General features: G+C 41.1%; 1 protein-coding gene across 1 annotated transcript in view; it reads right to left on the minus strand.

Annotated features, from left to right (window-relative positions):
- Positions 1-1,955: 1,955 nt before the first annotated feature.
- LOC136059354 (ubiquitin-conjugating enzyme E2 E1-like) overlaps positions 1,956-20,833 on the minus strand; it is a 42,563-nt gene continuing 23,685 nt past the window's right edge. The window contains 3 exon segments of the mRNA XM_065753491.1: positions 1,956-2,537; positions 3,318-3,465; positions 8,581-8,713. Of these exon segments, the coding sequence (XP_065609563.1) occupies positions 2,440-2,537; positions 3,318-3,465; positions 8,581-8,713 (379 nt within the window). The 3' untranslated portion in view covers positions 1,956-2,439.

Below are 20,833 nucleotides of genomic sequence, written 5' to 3' on the forward strand. Positions count from 1 at the left end.
GGAAAAGGGACCTTTTAAGTGACTAACACTGTGCTTCCAAACAGGTTACGTAAAGCCTAACGTGTTATCTTTGATTTAGTTAAACTCATTTCCAGATCATTTTGGGCATCCGCATAAACAACCACCACCCATTGTTTTATTTAATAGGCTTACCCTGATGCTTTCTAAGCACTCCAACCAACTGCCTTTTCAAAACAGCGCAGTATTTTATTGGCCAGCCATGGAAATGGTAGTTTCTCCTCTGCAAACAATCCGCACTCAGGGGCTGGTACTGAGTCAAAGTGAAACTCACTGTAGTGCAGCTTTACTTTGGGTTAATAAGTAAAGTACATCTGTGCAGGGTATAAAGGAGTAGTGCCGGGGCAGGAAATCTATTTTGTCCTTTTTTTGTTGCACTGATTCAAAGACTGTCCTGGGTCACAAGGGTCATACAATATTACCCTCCTCAAGATGATAAACAATTAAAAGAAATAGGCAAACTGAACCTCCTTTCTCCAGTCGTCACACTTCTATCCACCCAAAATTAGCTTCCCCTCCACTGCCAGCTGCAAGAATGAGTTTGGCATGTACTGGCAGCACAAGGCAAGGAGCAGACAGAAACCTACAGAGGTCACATACGTCCTCACACAGTAAAGGGGAGGAATGAATGGACCGAAGAGCCCCTCAGCAGGGATGCTCCCGGTGTGATGTAGCTATATACCAGGGATTTTTCTAGGCTGAGCTGAACAGCTGTGGGAACCCACACACCAGGACACGAGCTGTGTTGATAGAAGACAGTTTAGCAGGTGAGGCTAACATAGTGTAGTCACAACTACCCAACAAAGGAGAGGTGCCTGTACTTAAACTACTTGGGACCAAATTAGGTCCGATCTTTAAATAGATGGGAAGCATATAAAACAAATGCACGTGGCATGTAAAGTACGAAAATAAACCCGTGAGAACGGAGGCACACATGGCACTCAGAAGAATGTCGCAACGTGATGTACTTGCCATGTGAAAATGAATCTGTGCTTCCGGCCTTTACCTGCAGGGAGTGGCCAAATGCCATATCCACAACTAACTATACCCTGTTGCTACACTCTTCAGTGTAAACACTATCTCTCTGGGAGATAATCTTTCGAGCTAGTTAAAGGATCTGCAGGTTAAGCCTCCTTTGCAGTGTCTTCAGCTGGCTTCCCAGGACACTGTTCTTTCTCAATTTCACGTGGAATTGACAACTCCACCAGAAAACCACGAGAACATTCTCTTCTTCCTCTTTCCTTCTGCCCATTTCCCATCCAATGGTCTCCCGCTCCTCCAAGTATCGCAATGCTCCTGAGAAGACAATGCTGTGAAAACCCGAGATAAAAAGTAACCAGGGGCTCTAGCAACCTGTGTAACACCTACACAATGAACGTGTTGTCATTCACTGTATGCTTGTCTAGAAGTGTCTTCCCAAAACAGAAGCAGATGGTGCACTCACCTGCAGAGCTCACTCGTCTTTTGTAAGGAATGCAGTCCTTGAGGTGCACAGGGAGACACTGTTCTGGCAGAGTGATAAAGCAAGGCACTAACACTAAGCAGAAGTCTCTTCTTCTTTTTTTTTTTTTCTTTTTTTAAGCATCTTTTTATTAGCACAGTAACAAATGCAGACTTAAGTAGCCCACAACATACAACCAATCCACTGAGTGACTCCTATTCCACGCCTTACAATTAAACAGCTTAAGGTATTTCACTACAAGTTGCCATCAGTCCTGATTAAAACCTTTATTCTTCTCACAAAGATAGATTGGCTTATAAAATAATACATTAGCTACTTCTCATTTCATATATGAGGCCATATATCCCTCTCTTCGTATCACACACCATGAGATGAGTCTTTAAAAAGGATTTGTTAAATACCAATGCGCCCTCTGTAGGGGAAAACGATCCCAACATCTTTTTACAAAAAAACAAAACAAAACAAATTAAAAAACCACCCAAAAAAAAACCAACAAAGCAAAACAAAACAAATGAACCAACCCAACTCAGAACAAAATAACCCCTCCCAAACCAAAAACAAAACAAAAAGCAAAAAACAGTGTGTAGAGTCTTGAAAGGACTTTTACATAAATGCCAACATATGTACCTGTACAAAATTAAGCTGTTTTATCTTTTACATATTGCAAGCAAACTGAAAACCAAATAAATCTAAGTTTACATTCTTCTCGGTACTATATGTGAGCTAATATTGCTGAACTAATTACAGTCTTAAAATATGCTATTCCCAGTTCTAGCTGTCTACTGTAGCAAGATACCTTAAGTTACAACAACAAAATCTTAAGAAATAAAAGACTGAATAAAATCTGTTATAGAAATACCCTACTCTTTACCAGCACCCTCCCTCCCCCCCACCCCTTCAAAATCATAAGCAGCTCTTTCCATCACAGACAAATAATGTAAGTTTGACAAGAATTCCATTTATGTGGCATATCTTTTGGTCCACTGTCTGGCCATTCTGTCATGCTCTGCTCTGTTAGTCATATACTGAGTGGCAATGCTTCCAACCAGGGGGTCAGCTGAAAGGGAAAGAAAAGAAAGACCCGCTTATTTCAGAAGACTGTGAATTGAATGCAGGGGGATAAAGATGGGTACATCACAGCAACGTAAATATACTGAACTCATGGTCGACACCTTCATCCCCGTGTGTTTATTTACGGTAACGTGTAGGTCTGTTACTTGATAAAGTGGGAAATGCTAACTGAAGTTGTAAGGAGTTTAAAAGACGACAGTCTGATAGTTATATTTTGCATTCCTGAAAACTTTCCCTAATTCACATATATATTTTACCTTTTCTAAAAGCACCTGGGACAGACTCATTGCTAAGTGTACGCACAGACATAAATCTGGCTTCAGGTTTTATTTCTACAGAACAATTATTTTATTATACTAAATGCAGCGTGGGCTCTAGTGTTTCTCATCTTTTGTGGACTTACATAGGGTTATAACCTCTGAAATTGACTTTGTAAACAAAGACATGTTTCCCTTAACTCACGTCGATAACAGACGCAGTTGGGGAAGCAGAGGACCCCTTTTGGCACAGCTGGTCACTGCTTTTAAATAGGGAAGGAAAAAGCTAAACCGTCTGTGTCTTTCATATAGCTGTTACCGACTTACTGCAGTTCTACAGAGCGGCAAAGCATATTTAGCCCTCACCCCAAGGCAGGGCGCGTTTAGATAGAAGGAGCTGTCCCCGCAGGAGCAGCAGCACAGCTCTGCCCGCAGCTCTGCCCGCGGTGCCGTGCCGGGCCAGGCGGGGCTGTGGGGCTGCAGGGCAGCAGCAGGCGCAGGGCGCTTACCCGGGTTGCAGTCTGTGAGGAGGGAGCAGATGGAGAGGAGGACTTTAGAAATGGTTAACGCTGGACTCCAGTTGTCTTTCAAAATGTCCAGGCAGATGACGCCTTGGCTGTTAATGTTACAGTGGTAGATCCTTGTCCGGAACGTTACCTGCAAGAAATGACTATTAGGCGGTGCGCCGGCATCACGCGGAGCCACACGTGATGCGGTAATACGCGATAACAGCCGTGATTCTGATCCGAGAGGCAGTAAAAACCGTAGAGAAACCAGCCATACACGCACGGAAGCCCACGCCGGCGGAGCCCGGCGCCTGCCCGCCCTTAACACCGAGGGGGGGGGGTGCGCCCCCTGGCGGTGCCGCCAATGAGCATTACCTGCAGCAATAAGGGCTGTCGGGTTCACGTCCTAAATCCTCAGCATTTGTCAGCTATCCACACCCCACAGATTTTACTGTCTGTTTATAGGTCACCGGGCTATTTGCGAAACGCGTTTGGTAAGTGTGTGGTGCGACACAGCACCACGCTGCTGCTTTCCCTGGAGGCTGACCCAGCCCACGCACAAAACCTGCCAGTCGACCCTCTTGTTTCTTTTCCTGCAGTCTTTCTCATGCAAACATTTGGCTCATGACTTCCCTACCCCAGGCTCCAGGAGCACGCGTGGGGTCAGCCCCGGAGGCACAGCAGGTGAGGCACCAGAACCACGTTGGTTTCCAAGATCACCTAACCCTCGTTGAAAGAGCAGCAAGGGCTCCTTACGGTCACGTGGAAGTCTGTACACAGCCTGAACAGAGGCAGATGTGACTGTGATACCTGCACTAACCCATACCGCTTACTTTAAGAAAATCCTCAGCTCTGTGGCATCTGCAGTTGCTGGTAATGGCTCTGTCTTTGGTTCCCAAGCAGCCCTCAGCCCAGCCCACTGATTGCTTGCTATTTCTCTATTTGACATGCAGCTTTGGTCCCTTTCCAAGAATGCTTCTAAATGTAGGTGAGGTAATAATTTTAACAGATTAAACACTTCCAGAACGGAAAGCGTGGAGTACTTCCAAGCTGATACAATAAGGACCAAATTAACAGGGAGGTCAAGCATTCAAATTTGTAAAGGCAGAAAGTAGTCAATCCTCATTCTGAGCAAAAAAGCTACATACCAATATTGCAGAAAGCAACTTTAGACAGTCCCTCAGTCCAGCTAACTAAAAACTGACATTAAAAGAAGGACAAATCGTATTTCTGCTAGGAGTTAGACTTATGTTTTTATCAGTATTTGAGAAGGAAAGAGAAAGGAGGGGACGGGGGGAGAAGTTCTGTATATTCACAAAGCAGCCTGCTTCCTTAAGGAACCATAAGACAAAATCCTTAAGGGTCATATTCGTGGCACCAGGACTGGTTTCCTCCAGTTAGGGAAGCTCTGCCTCACCAAAGCACTGTGAGAAAAATTTGTATTTGCTTTCACTTAAGCAGCAAGTCAGAACTTAGATGGTGTGAGACACATGCAGTCCAGCTGTTTGCCATTTGCAATTTTTGCTGAATGTATAAATGCCAGCCATGCAGGGAACCCAAAAGAACCCAGAAGAGGGGGAGGAATTGCAGACCCACTGAAAAAACAAAACAAAAACAGTGCTTAAAGTATAGCAAACATTTGCTTTAAAGGGAAAAATAAAACAAATAAACAAACTCATATATAAGTAGCAGATTCAGACCCAAATCGGGAGAAACTGATTTACTTAGAAGGTAATAAATCATATTTGTGAGGAACAGAAAAATACAGTGTAACAGAACTTTGGAAATGTCTCACCTGGGATTACCTTAATGCAGTAACTACAGAGTTAAGCACAGCTTGTGGAAAGACATAAAGAAGCTAATCTCAACCCTACCCTGAAGTGATAGCAGAGGTTAATTTACACAAGCAGTAAAATGGGAGTGGGGGAAGGAAGTGGTTAGAGGTTATTAATATAAATGATCAAAGCACACACTGGGTCAACACAAGATACTGTTTTCACCTCCATAAATGAAGTTTAACTGAACTATAATGCAGCTCTTGGGAAAATATGCACAGTAATAGTACAAAAGAACAGCAATCATCTTGAGGACTAAATACTGAACTCTTTAAATTCTAGTTATTTTTGTTTATTGGATTCTGAATCCAGGCCCACCCAGCTTGTGCCCAACTCAACTGCTATCTGAAACATAAAGGCAAAACCAGAATACCACATAAAATGAGAAAACATAAAAGCAGAGAACAGATTAATGCTAACATCTTCAAAGCACTCTATGGAATGCTCAATAAATGCAAAATAACTCCATTATATTTCATCAGGACAAGAGAGAGATTTCTCCCAGTGAAGCTCCTTCTAACATGTAATACACTTCCAAGTCATATGTTTAGACCTTTAGTTTCTCCAGCCTCGGGTACAGTACTGCAGGTCCTTTCTTTATCCTGCAAGAAATATGTTTGTATCATTCCCAGCATGGGCCCTGTGGCAATTCCTATGGCAACATCCTCCCCCAGAAGTTTGCTCCAGCAGATTCTGTATCACACTGAATCAAAGCTTCAGCCAGAGCTACGCTCAGTCCACAAAGGCTGCAGCTTTACATCCTTCATCAAACACCTCAAGGACACCTGTCAAGCATATGACATCTGTCAATAGTGGCTACGCCTCAGCATCTTCTCTCACTTGCATTCCTCTGGGATTGGCAGCCTGCCAGGATGACCAGTTTCTACTCACTGTATTCAAGAAGGTATATCCTTTACTGAAATATCACTTTCAAGTTAGGAAATGTGTTCTGCTACAGGCAGATTTGTTATGGGCAGCGCAGAGTAGGGACTGTTATATCCTAAGAATTACAGAGGATTCAAAGAGACAGCAGAAGTTTTCCTCCACTTTTCTTTGAAGCCTTGCCAAGGAAGAAAGATTCAAGGGAAACTCATTCTTTCACTCCAGGCAGCTTAATCTTTTTCAGAGGTCAAGGCTTTCGAGATAGCCTTTGACCACCTACTACTTTACTAGTGTTTTGTGATCAAAATGATATACTGGGTTTTGTTTCAACTCGATGTTTCTTCTCTTCTTGTCCTAAAAGACAAACGTAGGAAGTCTACGGTAACCACTTTAGTCCTGCCACTTCTAAATGACTCACAAACAGTATTTATCAGTTACTGCATCTGGGCAACCTGAGATCAACAAATTCATAGGAAGAAAGCAGGAACAGTATCATTATATTTTCCACATTATCACTGGTTAACAGTAGCACGGGTATCAGCACAGGGGGCACTGTCAGAATCCATGTTTCTGAGGAAGGGTTCTCCATCTGAAGTACCCAGGCAGTATGAGCACGTTGGAAGACTCCTGCTGTGCTTTCTCCTACACCCCATCTCCATGTGACTGATGGGATTAATATTTTATCTGCATACATATATGTGGTTTGTAAACCAGCTTGGACTACTGCTAGATGAAACCATTAAACCATTCCATTAAACCAGTATTTTCATGTTTTAATTTTTAAAATTCCACGCTTCTTTTCACCTGGGTGAGGGTTTAGATGCAAAAGCAACGAGATCACCATCACAGGCCCAGAACAGAAACCAGGGCTGAGCTGGGATGACAAAACTGTGACTTGATTTTTGTGTCAGACAACTTTGCACTTAGCACTTGCTAGGCATGTGAGGCCTGCTAAGGCATCAGGCTGGAGAAGCCCGGGACCCTCAGGAACACAGAAAGCAAAGACAAGGCAAAGCATACAATGGATGGTAAAACTCCCTCTTCAAATGCTTATGAGGCTCTTAATGAAAAATATTGTGGATGGTCAGTTAGACTAAATTATCCAACATAGGATTGGAATTTGAAGTCCTGTTAGTACTACTAGAAACTCTGTAGTTCGTCTGGCAAGAACAGAGGGACATTTTTTTCCTTCATTCAGGAAGCTAGCATGACTAGGGCATTGAGGGAAGAGATCTTCCCACTCTGTTCTGTGCTGGTGCAGCCTCACCTCAAGTACTGTGTGCAGTTTTGGGTGCCACAATATAAGAAGGATGTGAAACTGCCAGAGAGGAGTGTTCAAAGAAGGGCTATGGAGATGGTAAAGGATCTAGAGGGCAAGATATATAAGGAGTGACTGAGGTCCTTTGGCTTGTTCAGCCCAGAGCAGAGGAGACTAAATGGAGACCTCAGTGCAACCTATGGCTTCCTGATGAGGGGAGCAGAGGGGCAGGCACTGTTCTCTGCTCCCTGGTGACAGTGACAGGATCCTAGAGAATGGCACAGAGCTGTGACAGGAGAGGGTTAGGCTGGGTGTTGGGAAACGGTTCTTCACCAGAGAGTGTGTGGTCAGGCACTGAACAGGCTCCCCAAGGCACTGGTCACGGCCCAAAGCCTGCCAGAGATCAAGGTGCATCTGGACGATGCTCTCAGAAACATCATTTGAATTTTGAGTGGTCCTGTGTGAAGCAAGGACTTGATGGTTCTTTCCAACTCCAGATATTTCATGATTTTGTTATTCATCCAACCAGCCTGCTCTCCACTGAGGGCCTGGACTATGACAGCAAGTCCTTTCTATTACAGACTAGGCCAAAGTCATCTGGGGCACTCATTGGTGTTTACCATATCACTGCAACTACTTCTAAGAAGTTAAACAGACACATAAATGCTTTCAAATACAAGGCAAACATGAAGCATACACATAACCACCTCTCCTTGAAACCCAACACTCTTTCTCTGGCCAAGTACGTGAACCACAAGATAACATTCACTTGCACTGGTATTTGCCTTGTAGCACTAGAACAAAACAATGCTGGCATACAACTGCTTCACAAACACAACATGCATGCAGAAAAATTTGTACAGGTAAGTGAACAATTCAAGTACCTGACAAAACAGAAAATTAAATGCTGCTTTAGAGTAGTACAAAACCATAATGCTTATTGTAACTGAGTACTTGGAGGTACAAATACTTGTATTTGTATCCTTTGCCCTCTCCCCAAGTTTATTTACATTTTAGCTTCTCAGACCTGTTCTGACACTTGCATTAATTGCTTAGAATCTCTTACAAGCAAAAACATGGAAAAAGAAAAAAAAAACCTTTAAAGTAGGAATAAAGTAGATTGGAAAAGCTGTTATTTAGTTACAGAAACCAGTTTAACATCTGAAATGAGCTTAAGCTCCTTCTCAACCCAAACTGGCTTTCACATGGGCTGCACTCCCATTAATACTGCCTGCTACTCGATAGTTTGTTGCAAATTCATAACAGAAGATATAAATTACAGGTCTCTTACCTTTGGAGGCTTGAAAGGATATTCTGGTGTAAATGTGATGTCAAGGAAGAAAACACCTCCCTCGTAGACAGAGCCTGGAGGTCCTAGAATGGTCGATCTCCATTCGTAGATGTTATCACCTTTGGGACCAGCACTAGGAAACAAAACAGAACTGATTTAGGAATATTACCACAGTTAAATTTAAGTATGACCTCTTACACTCACAAATTATGACGTGGAGGAATGCTTTCAGTTCTACACTTCGTACACCACCTGGAGAGAAGACACTGATTCCAGAATCTCAGAAATCCTGCCTGGATCCATGAACGTCCCAGGCTATTTAGCAAAGCTGAGCAATTAGAGGTGGTGTGTGTTTTTCAGCTTATCTCACCTGACATTTTAACTCATCACTGCCCAGAACTTATCCTAAACAAGCTACAAGATCTCAACACAGCAGAAAAACCCAACTTTCAAAGAATAAATGCATACTGTATTTCAGAAATGGTTGCACAAGTTCTACCCTGATATAACTGCACCACATCAAAGACCATACTAAGGAAATTCAGGATTTATGTTGATTCTATTAATCTTGTGTGTTCAAGATTAAATACATTCCCGTATTATTCCTAAACCATGGCTCGTTGTGCAATTAAATGAAGTAAAATACATACATGATGATACTCTTCAATGTCAGAATTTTCTACACATGTATCGTTTTGCTATGGCGACTTCTAAAACAAAGCCAAACTAACTCATCCCATAGACCCTGTTTGTGAGGAGAGTTAAGATCACCATGTCAAATTAAAACACTGCTTCCTCAAATCAGCTTTGTCTAATCCTAGATTCTCCAGATACCAAAAGCTCACAAGGAGCAGTACAAACTAAAGGTGTTGTAGAACACAGATGCCAGCTTGCTGAAAAATTAATTTTAGTGAGATCCTCAGACTCCCGTATTCTGCAGTGTGCCATATGTCTGAGTATCTCTAAGTACAGCTCAACCAATAAAGCCATTAATGGTTTAGGACTCCACTGCCACCTTTTTCTTCCTGTGCTGCTATGGTAGTACTTTACCCATGAGATGCTAGAGCCAAAAACTCCTTTTGCATACAGTGAGATACTGACACAGCTTTTTCCATCGTGTATGTCTATGATTTTAGAAGTCTCTTCTCCCCTTGTTCTATAAGGGGCTGGATTTTAACATCCCCAACACAAAATATAAGGCCAATATAGGACAGAATGATTAAAACAAACGACAAAAAAACGCTCTTTTCACATTATAACAACCACAGGGAACACTGCTCAAGAAGGAAGGCAATCTAATAAGTTCAATACATACGTGACAATGTGCATTTGATTAATGTGAAGGGAAACAGAGAAACTGGCAGGTGCTAGTAAGTGTTACAAATAAAGACACAATTACAAAAACATAACAAGAGGGACACGAGACTTTTTTTGCTCCTCTTTGCAAACTGGTGAATACGGTCTTGACAGCAAGGAAAAATCAAGGGAGAGAAAGGACACTAGCTCTGTAATCTCACTAGAATTCTATTTTCAGATTAAACAAACAAGTTCTTAACATTTTGATGCTGAACAGTTCAACAATAGTGAAACTATGACTAACAGCGTGCCTCCAGGGGAACAAGGCATGTGGGAAAGCAGTAAAGGGAGAAAGGATCTTTGCACCATCTGCTGGGGAAAGATTGCTCTCTCCAGAACACAAAACCTCACACAGCTCAAGCTCTGTGCTAAATAAAAGGGAAAGCCATCCCATCCCAAACACTCCTGGCATCCTGCTCCACCTTAATGCTCCTCCCTTGTCCTGTGCAGGTCCATGTATTATGGCACTCAGTACTCTCCAGTCACCACTTATGCAATAGGCTGGGAGAGCAATCCATTCTGATAGGAAGCTCTGCCTCTTGCAAAGGCCAGCCTGACTGTGAAAGCTTACTGAAAAGGACTCTCTCAGCCACCATTCCAAGGAATCACTTCCTTGTGTATTAGCAAACTACTGACATGCCATCATTACTCCAACTGCACCAGTGATCATCCTCTCCTTCCTCTGCTGAGGACGGAGCTATTGAACAGAACAGATCCTTGAGTTTTGTTATTGCCAATTTTCTGCTGGAATTTATACCACAGGAGCTGTCAATTGGGAGCACTTCAGCATTCAAGAAATGTGATGCATGATTAGCACTGAATACAGCCCTCTGAACCAATAAGAAATATTTTAATGTTTCTGTATTTTATTTCCAGCTCCAACCCAAAGGACTGTCAATAAAAGAAATCCCACAGACTTAAAAAATAATACATCATTATTCATAATAGCGCCAGAAATCTTTTGTATCCTATTAGGTTTCCAATTAGAGCTCTCACTGCATGCAAGTAGCATACTACTAGACCTCTGTATTAAAAAAGCACAACATCTTTGTAAGACATCAGAAAGCTTTAACACTGATGTATTAAGCTTACTTTTATATTTTGATAATTCAGTTGAGTGAAACAGCTGTAGATGTCCAATTTTTACATATTAACACTAATTTCTTACAAAGGAAAGACTGAAAGAGGGAGATGCAAGTCAGCCTCAGAGTGCAATACTGCCCGAGCTCGAATGAGGATTAGTTAATGTCAAGCAGCTCAAGAAGATCTAGTCTTAACAGGAGCACAAAGATAAGGGAACACAGCATAAGTGCAACAGTGTTAACTTTTGGCGGAGTTATAAAAACCATCAAAGGTTAAAGATTATATTTTCTATTTTAAATCCTTGCAATTATCTGCTTCAAAAAGACATTCACTGATGCGTAGACACAGGGCTCACAGGCACAGCTTCACTTTCCCTGATGTACGTCACCACTGCTCAAATTAAGTGTCCAGATTTACTAATGCAACGTTTTGAAGTTGCCCAATGCACGCCCATTGGGAAGACAGTTTTAACTGATTAAATAGGGATTGTTTCCACTTCAAGAAGAGAGTACGCAAGCCACATGCTCTGTATTATGCTCAACAGCCCACAGCATCTTTACTTTCAATGAAAGAAACGAAAGACTGACAACGCAGACTGAAAAATGACATCCAAAGAAAAACTAAAAAAAAAAAAAAAAAAAAAAAGAAAGGACAACAACATCAACTCATCATTACAGTATCATGTGGCACTGTTACACAACAGTGTAGGCAGGCATCTCTCTTCCCTGGAAAAATAATGACACACTCAGTGAAGCTGCACCGTGCTCCCTGTGACAGCTGTTGCTGATCATCCCCAGGTTGCTGCCAGCTCATCTGTTGCAGCGTTACAACTCATGTCCATAGGAAACCGGGCAGTGCAAAGGTAGCACCTGGTCAAGGACTCTCTAACTTTCTAAGTCTAGAAGCAGCAGCCTGAATCCCGCTGGTAAATGCAAGGCAGAGAGAAACTCCAGGCACATGTGAGACCTAACTCAAAGCCCCGGCTGGGAAAAGCCCCAGCCTTGTGTCACTGTGGAGAAAACGAACCTTGCTCCTCTTTCCTCCGCTGGCAGGTGCAATTTAGAAACCAAACAGGTAAATCGGAAATGCCTTTAGCATAGGCTAGGGAGCAGAATAAAGCCCAGCTAAGAAGGCTGCACACGTAGATGCCTAGTGATACAGAGGGTGAAAAGACACTGTAAGCAGAGGGCTCTGTTTCACAGATTCAGTGTCCAAGGAAAGGACATACACACCTACTTTTTCATGTACTGAAAAGGCTGAAGTGACAGATAGTGCAGTCTGCAAGAAGAGCCAGCCTGTGGCTTTTTGTGTTCCACAGGACAGATACAACCTCTGCCTCAAGCCCTCACTGCAGGACGCTAACCTGATATTTCATACAGGCAAACTCAGTAACCCATCCACCCAAGCATTTCTAGGCAGATCACTGAGAGCCTCTATGGCACAGAAGGAAGGCAGGATTTTCTGGGGCTCGCTGCATGTAGCTCATGTATGGCAATCCCTGCGAACACATTGCTGACATTCTCCTGGAAAGTCCCAGGAAGAAGTGACTTAAAGGGGCCTACCATTGACATCAACTTTCAGAAACTATCGAGCCCTTCCTAAGAGCTGAGCAAATGGTAACATCACCTTTTCCTCCAGTAAAAAAAGAAATAAATGCAGACCAGTTCCTCTTTGAGACAAGAAAACCAAACCCACATGCAACAGTGAATCAATGTAGCTGGTGAGAGATGAATCAAAATCAGGCAGTGCTACAGACACTGGGCCAATAACCTCACATATCAAAGAAACAGATTCTATTTCTTGAGGAAACCAATCCAACCAAGCACTTTAAAATGGCAGAGATGGTCTCCCATCAGGATAACAGTGCAATTCCATTGGATGCTGAAGTAAATAACAGCTAATGAAAAACTACGTTTCAGTTAAAACCCTGAACAAAACCATGAACTGTCAGATTAAACCTTTGAGCAGCACGGCAGGCAGGTGCAGAGGACTGACAGGAAGCAAACAAGAGTCTAGCATGACCATTGAAAAACACTCAGGGAAATTCTGCTCTACAGATCTTTAAGCAAGCTATATTAGAAATGAGAATGCCAAAGAATAATGCTAAAGACAAACAAAAAAGCAAGCAGCCAACCTTTGGGACATAAAGTTACTGGAAAACGGTATTAATGCATAACAGTCATTTTAGAAATAAACTGTCAACTCTTACATATGCTTTATCTCATACAATGTATTATAACTTTTATTACTGCTGTACTGAGATATTCCATGTGCATAATGGACCCCACTAGGCTAAGCGTGCTGCAGTGCTAAATCCGACTATGTTTTTATACTGCTTAAATCTGTTTTTCAATTAAAAAATAAACACTTCAACACTACACAGCTATTAGGAAGAAATCTCACCAAACAAGACAGAATAGTGGGTCATCCATTTAATTGCCAACTTCTGACCGTATAAAATGTGGGATCTAACTTCTCCTGCCTCCATTTCTAGTCAAAAAATTTTAAAGGAAAAATAAAAACCAGCAAATTCCCTCTTAGGCATCCACGGATAGTGAATGGTACCCTACTGAATTACCACGTGAACATGTGAACCAGCACAACACTGCTGCCCACAGTCACTATACACAGCCAAGCTGCTCCTCTGCATTCAGATTAGCTAAAAATGATGGCCTGACCATAGACGAAATGCCTATGAGCTCACTGAGAGATATGAGGGAGAAAAAGAGTAGGGTAAAAAAGTTGCAGCTGGCTGTAATTAAAAAATAAGAAGGCAGTGAAGGAAGGAAAGGAGAGGTAAGTGAGTAAAGATGAAACAATCTATTACAGCGGCAATCCACACTACAGAATTGTGACAGCAAAACTTAATTCTCCACGTAATGCATTTGCAGGGACATGGTTTTCAAGTGCAAGTTGGTAAATTTTTTGTTGTAACTCACTGAGATTACCATCTTAAATTTAAAATGGCAGTCACAATATTTCTGCTCACAGTAAGCACCTCACAAACCCACCATGTTTCCCACGGAAAAAAGCACACAGAACATTTCTGTTTTAGCATCTGAGAAAGCTTTTCCCTTAAGTATCAGGCTAATGTAAAACTGGGGAGGGAGACTGAAAAATTGCACAGGAACTGCACAACACTAAAACTGGAGGATAAACTCTGCAGCAAATTATGCTCTTACAAGGTTAAAAAGGAGCTAAATAACTAAATAGTTCTGATAATGGAGCTGACAAGGTGTTATATGGGGATTTATAAGACCTCAAGGAAAACTGTTTCAGGGAGGTTTCTTTGGGGAAAGAAAGAAACAAAAGACAACTAGGTTTTCCAGCTTAAACACGTATAGATAGATAGATATAAAATACTTGGCAACAAGATCAGACAGCAAGCAAAAGAGCCTGACCCTTGCCAAGACTTCACTCTTTTCAGCTAAAGTAGAAAAATAAATGCCCAGGAAGATTTGCAGATTTAGGTTGTTCACCTGAGACATTTCAGTCTTTGCAAAATACGGCTGTGAAGATGCTGCTCAACTACTTCATGAAAATAATTGAATAATTCTGATGCAAAGTTTGATTTTTAAATCAGGCTTCAAAGATTTGAAATAAAATCTCACTTAACAGAGAGGTCAGAAGGAAACTTCTTTTATTCTCAGGAGCGTGCTGCAGCTCTATTTAGTTTAACAATAATCACTTCGATTTAGAAGCAAGTCCTCATGAAAAGGTTCCAGCAAAATTAATCCATTTAGCATTGGTTCCAGAAGTGGAAATAAATCCAGCCTGCTCAGCTCTCAAGGGCTTCCCTTTTCCTTCTGACTGGCCTCTTCCTAGCTTCTCTATATCAGAGAACTCAAGTTTGTCCTACTGCACATGGGAACAATTTCAAAGTGCCCAACAAGACTGCAGAGAAGTGGACCACATTTGTAAGCCTGCAGCTCTACTGGATACAGAATGCAAATGTAGAAAATACCAAACTTTCAGAAGTTAATGAAATTATCTTCATTGTACACAAATCTGTTTTTCTTTTCTCCTCATAGCTATAGGTTGACACCTTAACAAAAAAAAAAGAAAAAGGAAATTAAAATGCACTGGCTTGTATTTGACCTTGCATCTCCCATTAAATAATTCCCTGCACAAGAAACAAAACAAATTGGGAAAGAGCGGAAGAGAATCTGACTTGCCTAACAGTTAGCAATGGCTTATTTAAAATGACAAGAAGATGAGATGGTAGAAACAGTGCTCTGCCAACTTAACCTTGTGTTATTTTTACAACAGTTTCCTTCCTGCCATTTGTCAACTGGTCTGCTAGCTGCCAACATGGGGACAGAAACTCCTTCACTTCATCAGACATTATTTCCAAATTTAGTATTTGTGGCACAGATGTGTAATTAACAACTGGTAAGCAAAACCAGGCAGTGCCACAATTGCAGTGTTTTTGCCAGTGCACCATTTTCTTGGGACTTCCTCGTATTCCAACACATTTCTGGTTGTTGGTATGGACACATTACTAGTAAAACTATTTGTTTCTGTCATTTTGATTGTTTGGTAAAGGAAACACACTCCTAAAGCGGCTGCCCTGCATCAAGCTGACAGTTTTGTTTTTAAACACAATGAAAGAACCAATACTATTAAGAAACACCAAGGGCTTTGTATTACTGATCTCAAATGTGGCACACGTCTCACTGTTCCAGAATTGAGCTGGAATCTAAATAAGTCTTTCTATCCTCCACAGGATGGGAACAGATGAAAAAAACACAGCACATCATAAATATTCAGGCACTCAAAAGTACACCAACTGTAAAATTGCTATGTTAACTAGTTTGTTAGGACCAACACGATCTGGAAGCTCCACTTTCTTCTGAATTCACTTGCCTTTAAAAAAAAAAAAAAAAAAGAGAAAAAGGATTCCACCTATCTCTTGAGTCTGCCTAGCCAGCACTGAGATAACGCAGTAGATAGTTACCTTGCAGTTTGTCATCATCAGTTTGCACAACAGATCTAATTATAACTAGCAATTCTGTGGATCAAGAAACGTATATGATAAATAACTTAGATTGAGATGCAATCAGCAAATCAGCTTGGAAAAACTGCCCCAGAAATTTAAAGATGACGTGCAATGTTTGGCAAGAAGCCCCCGCTACACTGAAAATTGAAAGCAGACAAGGCTCTCAAACTTCCTCAGGCTAATAAGGATATGGTTCTTGTGGCTTCACTCAACTCTCTTCAAGATAGCTGTCATATTTCCATGGGAAGAAATTGGTTATTTTAAAGAGGCCAGACAGTGCACTGTCAGACTAGAGACGTGCTGCCACCTCTCTTGTACTGAAATACAGTAATTCTGTTGGAAGTCTGCACTCACAAGAGAGGACACAGGGTTATAAGATTGCTAGCTCACATGCAATTTTAAGTTACCAAGAGAACATGCCCAAAGGATGAAAAAAAACATCTGGGGCATGTGGTACATGTGTACAACTGACTTGTCTGTCCCACCATCCACTCTTATAGCAAGCCATCTGCCCTCCCAAAAAAGCTACACATTAAATCTATCTGCTGATCAACACCAACACAGTCTCTTCCCCATTAGATCAGGGATAGGCAGAGTCAACATTACTTAACTAGAGAACCAGATCATCACATTATCTTGGCTTCACATCATTATATTGCTTCCAATCAGCATACCAATGGTGATACAGATAACATTATGTCACTAATTAAAATACATTATGTTTTAGAGGACGTATTTTTGTGATACATGAAACTGAGAAAGAAAAATCTCATCTGGATGCCTCCCCCTTCTCGTTTATCTACGCTAAGCTCCTTACATTCATTTCCTTTCATTGTCATTCACCAAACAAATCAGGATCACTGCATTTGGATTAGTGCATTTCACTGCAGGTGGCATCAGCATAATTGAACAAACCACTCAAAAATATTTTCTTACTTTTCAAGACCACAAAAAATAGTACCTATTATGCTGCACAACCCAGACCATTTATTTTATTTTCACAGCTGTAAACTACTATGCAAGTTGCCTAGCAGAAGTCACGACAGCACTGCCCACTGCCTTTGAGTTTTAAGCTAACATGCACAGACCAGAAATTTTCATCTGAGTGATCCAAGATGCAAGTTTACTAATTTTTAAGGTTTTCTTTCTTTAATATAGCACAGCTGCCAGTCAATTACATAGCAGACACAGAAAATTACATACCACTGCAAGATGGCCTTGTTAAGAGATACAAACACACCAGGTCACAGTAGCTAATCAGTATTTATTGTAGCAGTAATGCATAAATGTTCTGAAGCTGACTTTGAGGGTAAAAGCTTGAAAGAGAAGTATATTTTAAGGAATTTAAATAAATAATTACAAAAAAAAAAACCCACAAGCTTTTGTTTTTCTTTTTGATAGCACTGTCACAAGGATAGCTTGATAGTTTGTGGTGGCCTTCCAAAGTTTTATTACTATTATTATTATTTTATTTTTATTTTTTTATTAGGAACACTGAACTTAATCCACATTGGGTGCCACAAGATGACTAAGCCATGCCTTTAAACAATGTTCACAGAGCTGGGGCTAACTTCTAGGCCTGAACTCACAGAGTCCAGGTAACTGGAGAACAGTTACCTTTTTTTTCCCCTCCAGAACACCGTTTGGAGGTGACTGATGTGAAGTAATTCACCCCAAAGCAAAAATGCCATCGTTGACAGACTCTCAGTTTTGTCTTTTAAACTGCACAGTGCCTTCTTTTCTTTACATTTTTTGACACATCTAATAAATGTAAGGAAATATTAAAGGCAGAGAAGTGCCAGGCAGTAAGAGTTTCAACTTAGTGCATTACATCACTTACATCTCCTATACAAAGCACACATGCATAAAAGCCAGCACAGGCTCCTCTCCACTGGGAGCTGCAGAGGAGTGAAGCCTTACCAGCAGCTCTGCACACTGACAGACATCCCTGGCTGGCCGGGAAGTGCTGAGGATGGAGGTCCCCAGCAGGCTGAGGGGTTTGCCAGGGAGCCCAGGCTGAGCCATCCTCATCACCACTCCTGGTGCCATCTGGCTTGGGAGCCACAAACCTTCAGCTATCACTGGCTTAAGTTTTAACCTTTTGCTGTCATGAAGATACATGCCATGCTAAAGGCAACACTGTAATTAGCTGAGAACACTGATGTTAAATAATACTTCAGAGGTATGTTATCAGGAGCTGGAGGCTCTTCTAGCACAACAAAAGTACTGATTTTTCTCAAACTCCCTGGGGACAACCTACAAAGGTCAGAGAAGGATCTTATGTGACACTGAGTTAAAAAAAAATAAATCACATTTTTTATTGGGAAACATTAGCAATTTAATTTGTAGCTATTCTGATGTGAGATTTTGTTGTATCTCATACAGACACAAGAAGGAAAGCACACCTCCCATACATCACAGCTGTTTCAAAGACAAGTCTGCACACCGCTAACCTTTTAACCTGAATGCTGTTACAAATAACACCTTAAAGCAACAGTGAAGAGATCAGAGAAGAACTCTCCCTATGTTCTGCGAGCTGGGTATCAGTTTTGTTATGCTGTAACTACTTCCACACTCACCAATGACAACAGAAATTCAGTGTCACACCCTTAGAACTGACACAGTGACAGACGTCTGACCTGCACCTAACTTTACACTGAAAAAAAATAATTCTGTGGAAAAATTGAGTATATTGCTTACAATTAGACAAAAGCATGACACAGATATAATAATATACAGCAGTATGGCAAAACACCTGAGAGAAATGACAGCCTTAATAATCATGTTTGATGCAATTTTACACTCATACCAAGAGAAGAGCAGAAATAAATCTACCATTAAGGAAAATGACTTGTTTCCAGTTGCTATACCTTAATTCACTTTCGTCTCCTCAGTAAAAGGCATTTTGGATATTCCTTTTAGTGAAATAAAGATTTTCCAACTACAATACATTTACAGTAGTTTTATTATGTTAGCAAATTTCTTAGCTACTTCAGGTAATCCCATCTGAACTTTCAAGGGAAATGAAGAGACTTCTTCATTATTTAAGAGCCTTTGTCCAGATTTCAGTTCAGAAAGGTCAATAACTAAAACCCCTACAGCTCACACACAAAGCCTGCTTAAATAAGCAAGAATGGACAAATTCCAAAGGCAGTTGACACTCTCATAATTAAAATAGACCTTCAAAGAACTTTTATACTGGGCTTTTAATCAAATGTAGTGAAAGTTTATGAGACAACTCCTTTTCCAACCATAGCAGACGATCTGAAAATAGTTCTCTCTTCTGCTGAACTTGTCAGAGAAAAGTAAAACAGATGGCACAAACACACAATCACCAGTAAATGTTGAACACCCAAATGGTAGTATTATCAGAGAGCAGCAAATTAGCCAATATTGAAATTATTTAAATATTTATACGGAATTAAGAACACCCTACATATCATGCACGGGACTTGAGACCTACGAGTTAATTATACCACAAACATGAAATTTGAGCAGGCAAAGTCAACCTTAAGATTAAATACTAGAGGAAGACACTGTTAGCTTTAAAACTCTATTATTTGAGAGTAATATTAATCTGACAAAAGCTAGTGAGGCTGCACTTTGAGTTCTGTGATCAGTTTTGGGTCTCTCACTTCAAGGAAGTCATTGAGGCCCTGAAACTTGTCCAGAGAAGGGCAAGAAAGCTGTGAAGTGATGGGAGCATGAGAATTATGGGGAGTGGCTGAGGGAGCTGGGATTGTTCAGTCTGGAGAAGACTCAAGGGAGACCTCATCACTCTACAAGTGCTGAAGGAAGGTTGTGGCGAGATGGAGTCAGACTCTTCTCTGAGGTAACAGCAAAAGGATGAGAGGAAACAGCTTGAAGCTGCACCAGACAACGTTCAGGTTTGATATTAGGAACATTTCTTCTCAGAAAGAGTAATGAAACATTAGAACAGGCTGCCCAGGGAGGTAGTGGAGTCACCGTCCTTGGAGGTGTTCAAGGAACACATGGAGATTACTGGGCATGGTGGTGATGGACCGATGGTTGGACTAGATAAGCTTAATGGTCTTTTCCCACCTTTATTATTCTATGATATTACTCTTAAAGATGCTTTTGTCACACACACAAACTCCACATATGCATGCTACATATAAATACATATACACACACATTTCGCATATAAATTCATTTTACTTTTATAGCATGATGAACAAAGAAGAGATTGTAAACAGTTACCCCCTTTTAAACAATATTAAAGCAAAGCTGGCTCCAGCCATTACCATAATAAAAGCTGTGTTACTGAGAAGATTTTGATCACAGGTCAAATGCAAATTTTGTCACAGAACTTTGTTCCTCTATGAACTTATCAAAAGGAATCACCAGCCTGGATGAGATCTGAAGCACACCTGTTCCACTGCCCCATCTCTTCCAGCATTAAATGGGCAGAGATGAGCATTTGATGTCTCTTTTCAGCTCATCTGCTTTCCTTGCATTAGCAACACACTTGTCAGTAATGAGCTGTACCTCAAAAACAAGCATCTATGCTTCCCTTCTGAAATCAGTACTATGAACAAGCTGGTAATTGTGCCTGATTCTGCCCTCCACAGAAAAGCAGGAGTCTTTCTGAAGCCTGCTAAACTCCTGTTTCAGCACTATAATATAGCATGGAATCTGTGTCTAATTTCATTCTGAAAAACTATTTTTAAATTAGCTTTATCTATCTTTTAACCTCATTTCACATACCTTTGTTCTTGTATTAGAAGATAGAGGAAAATAAGCTTTCCAGCTATCTGCTCTAGAGAATTAAAATAAGGGAAATAAATATTTGGT

This window comes from Cyrtonyx montezumae, unplaced genomic scaffold, assembly GCF_038088225.1.
Source record: "Cyrtonyx montezumae isolate F1298 unplaced genomic scaffold, pur_monq_1.0 scaffold_8, whole genome shotgun sequence".
NCBI classification, from domain to species: Eukaryota; Metazoa; Chordata; class Aves; order Galliformes; family Odontophoridae; genus Cyrtonyx; species Cyrtonyx montezumae.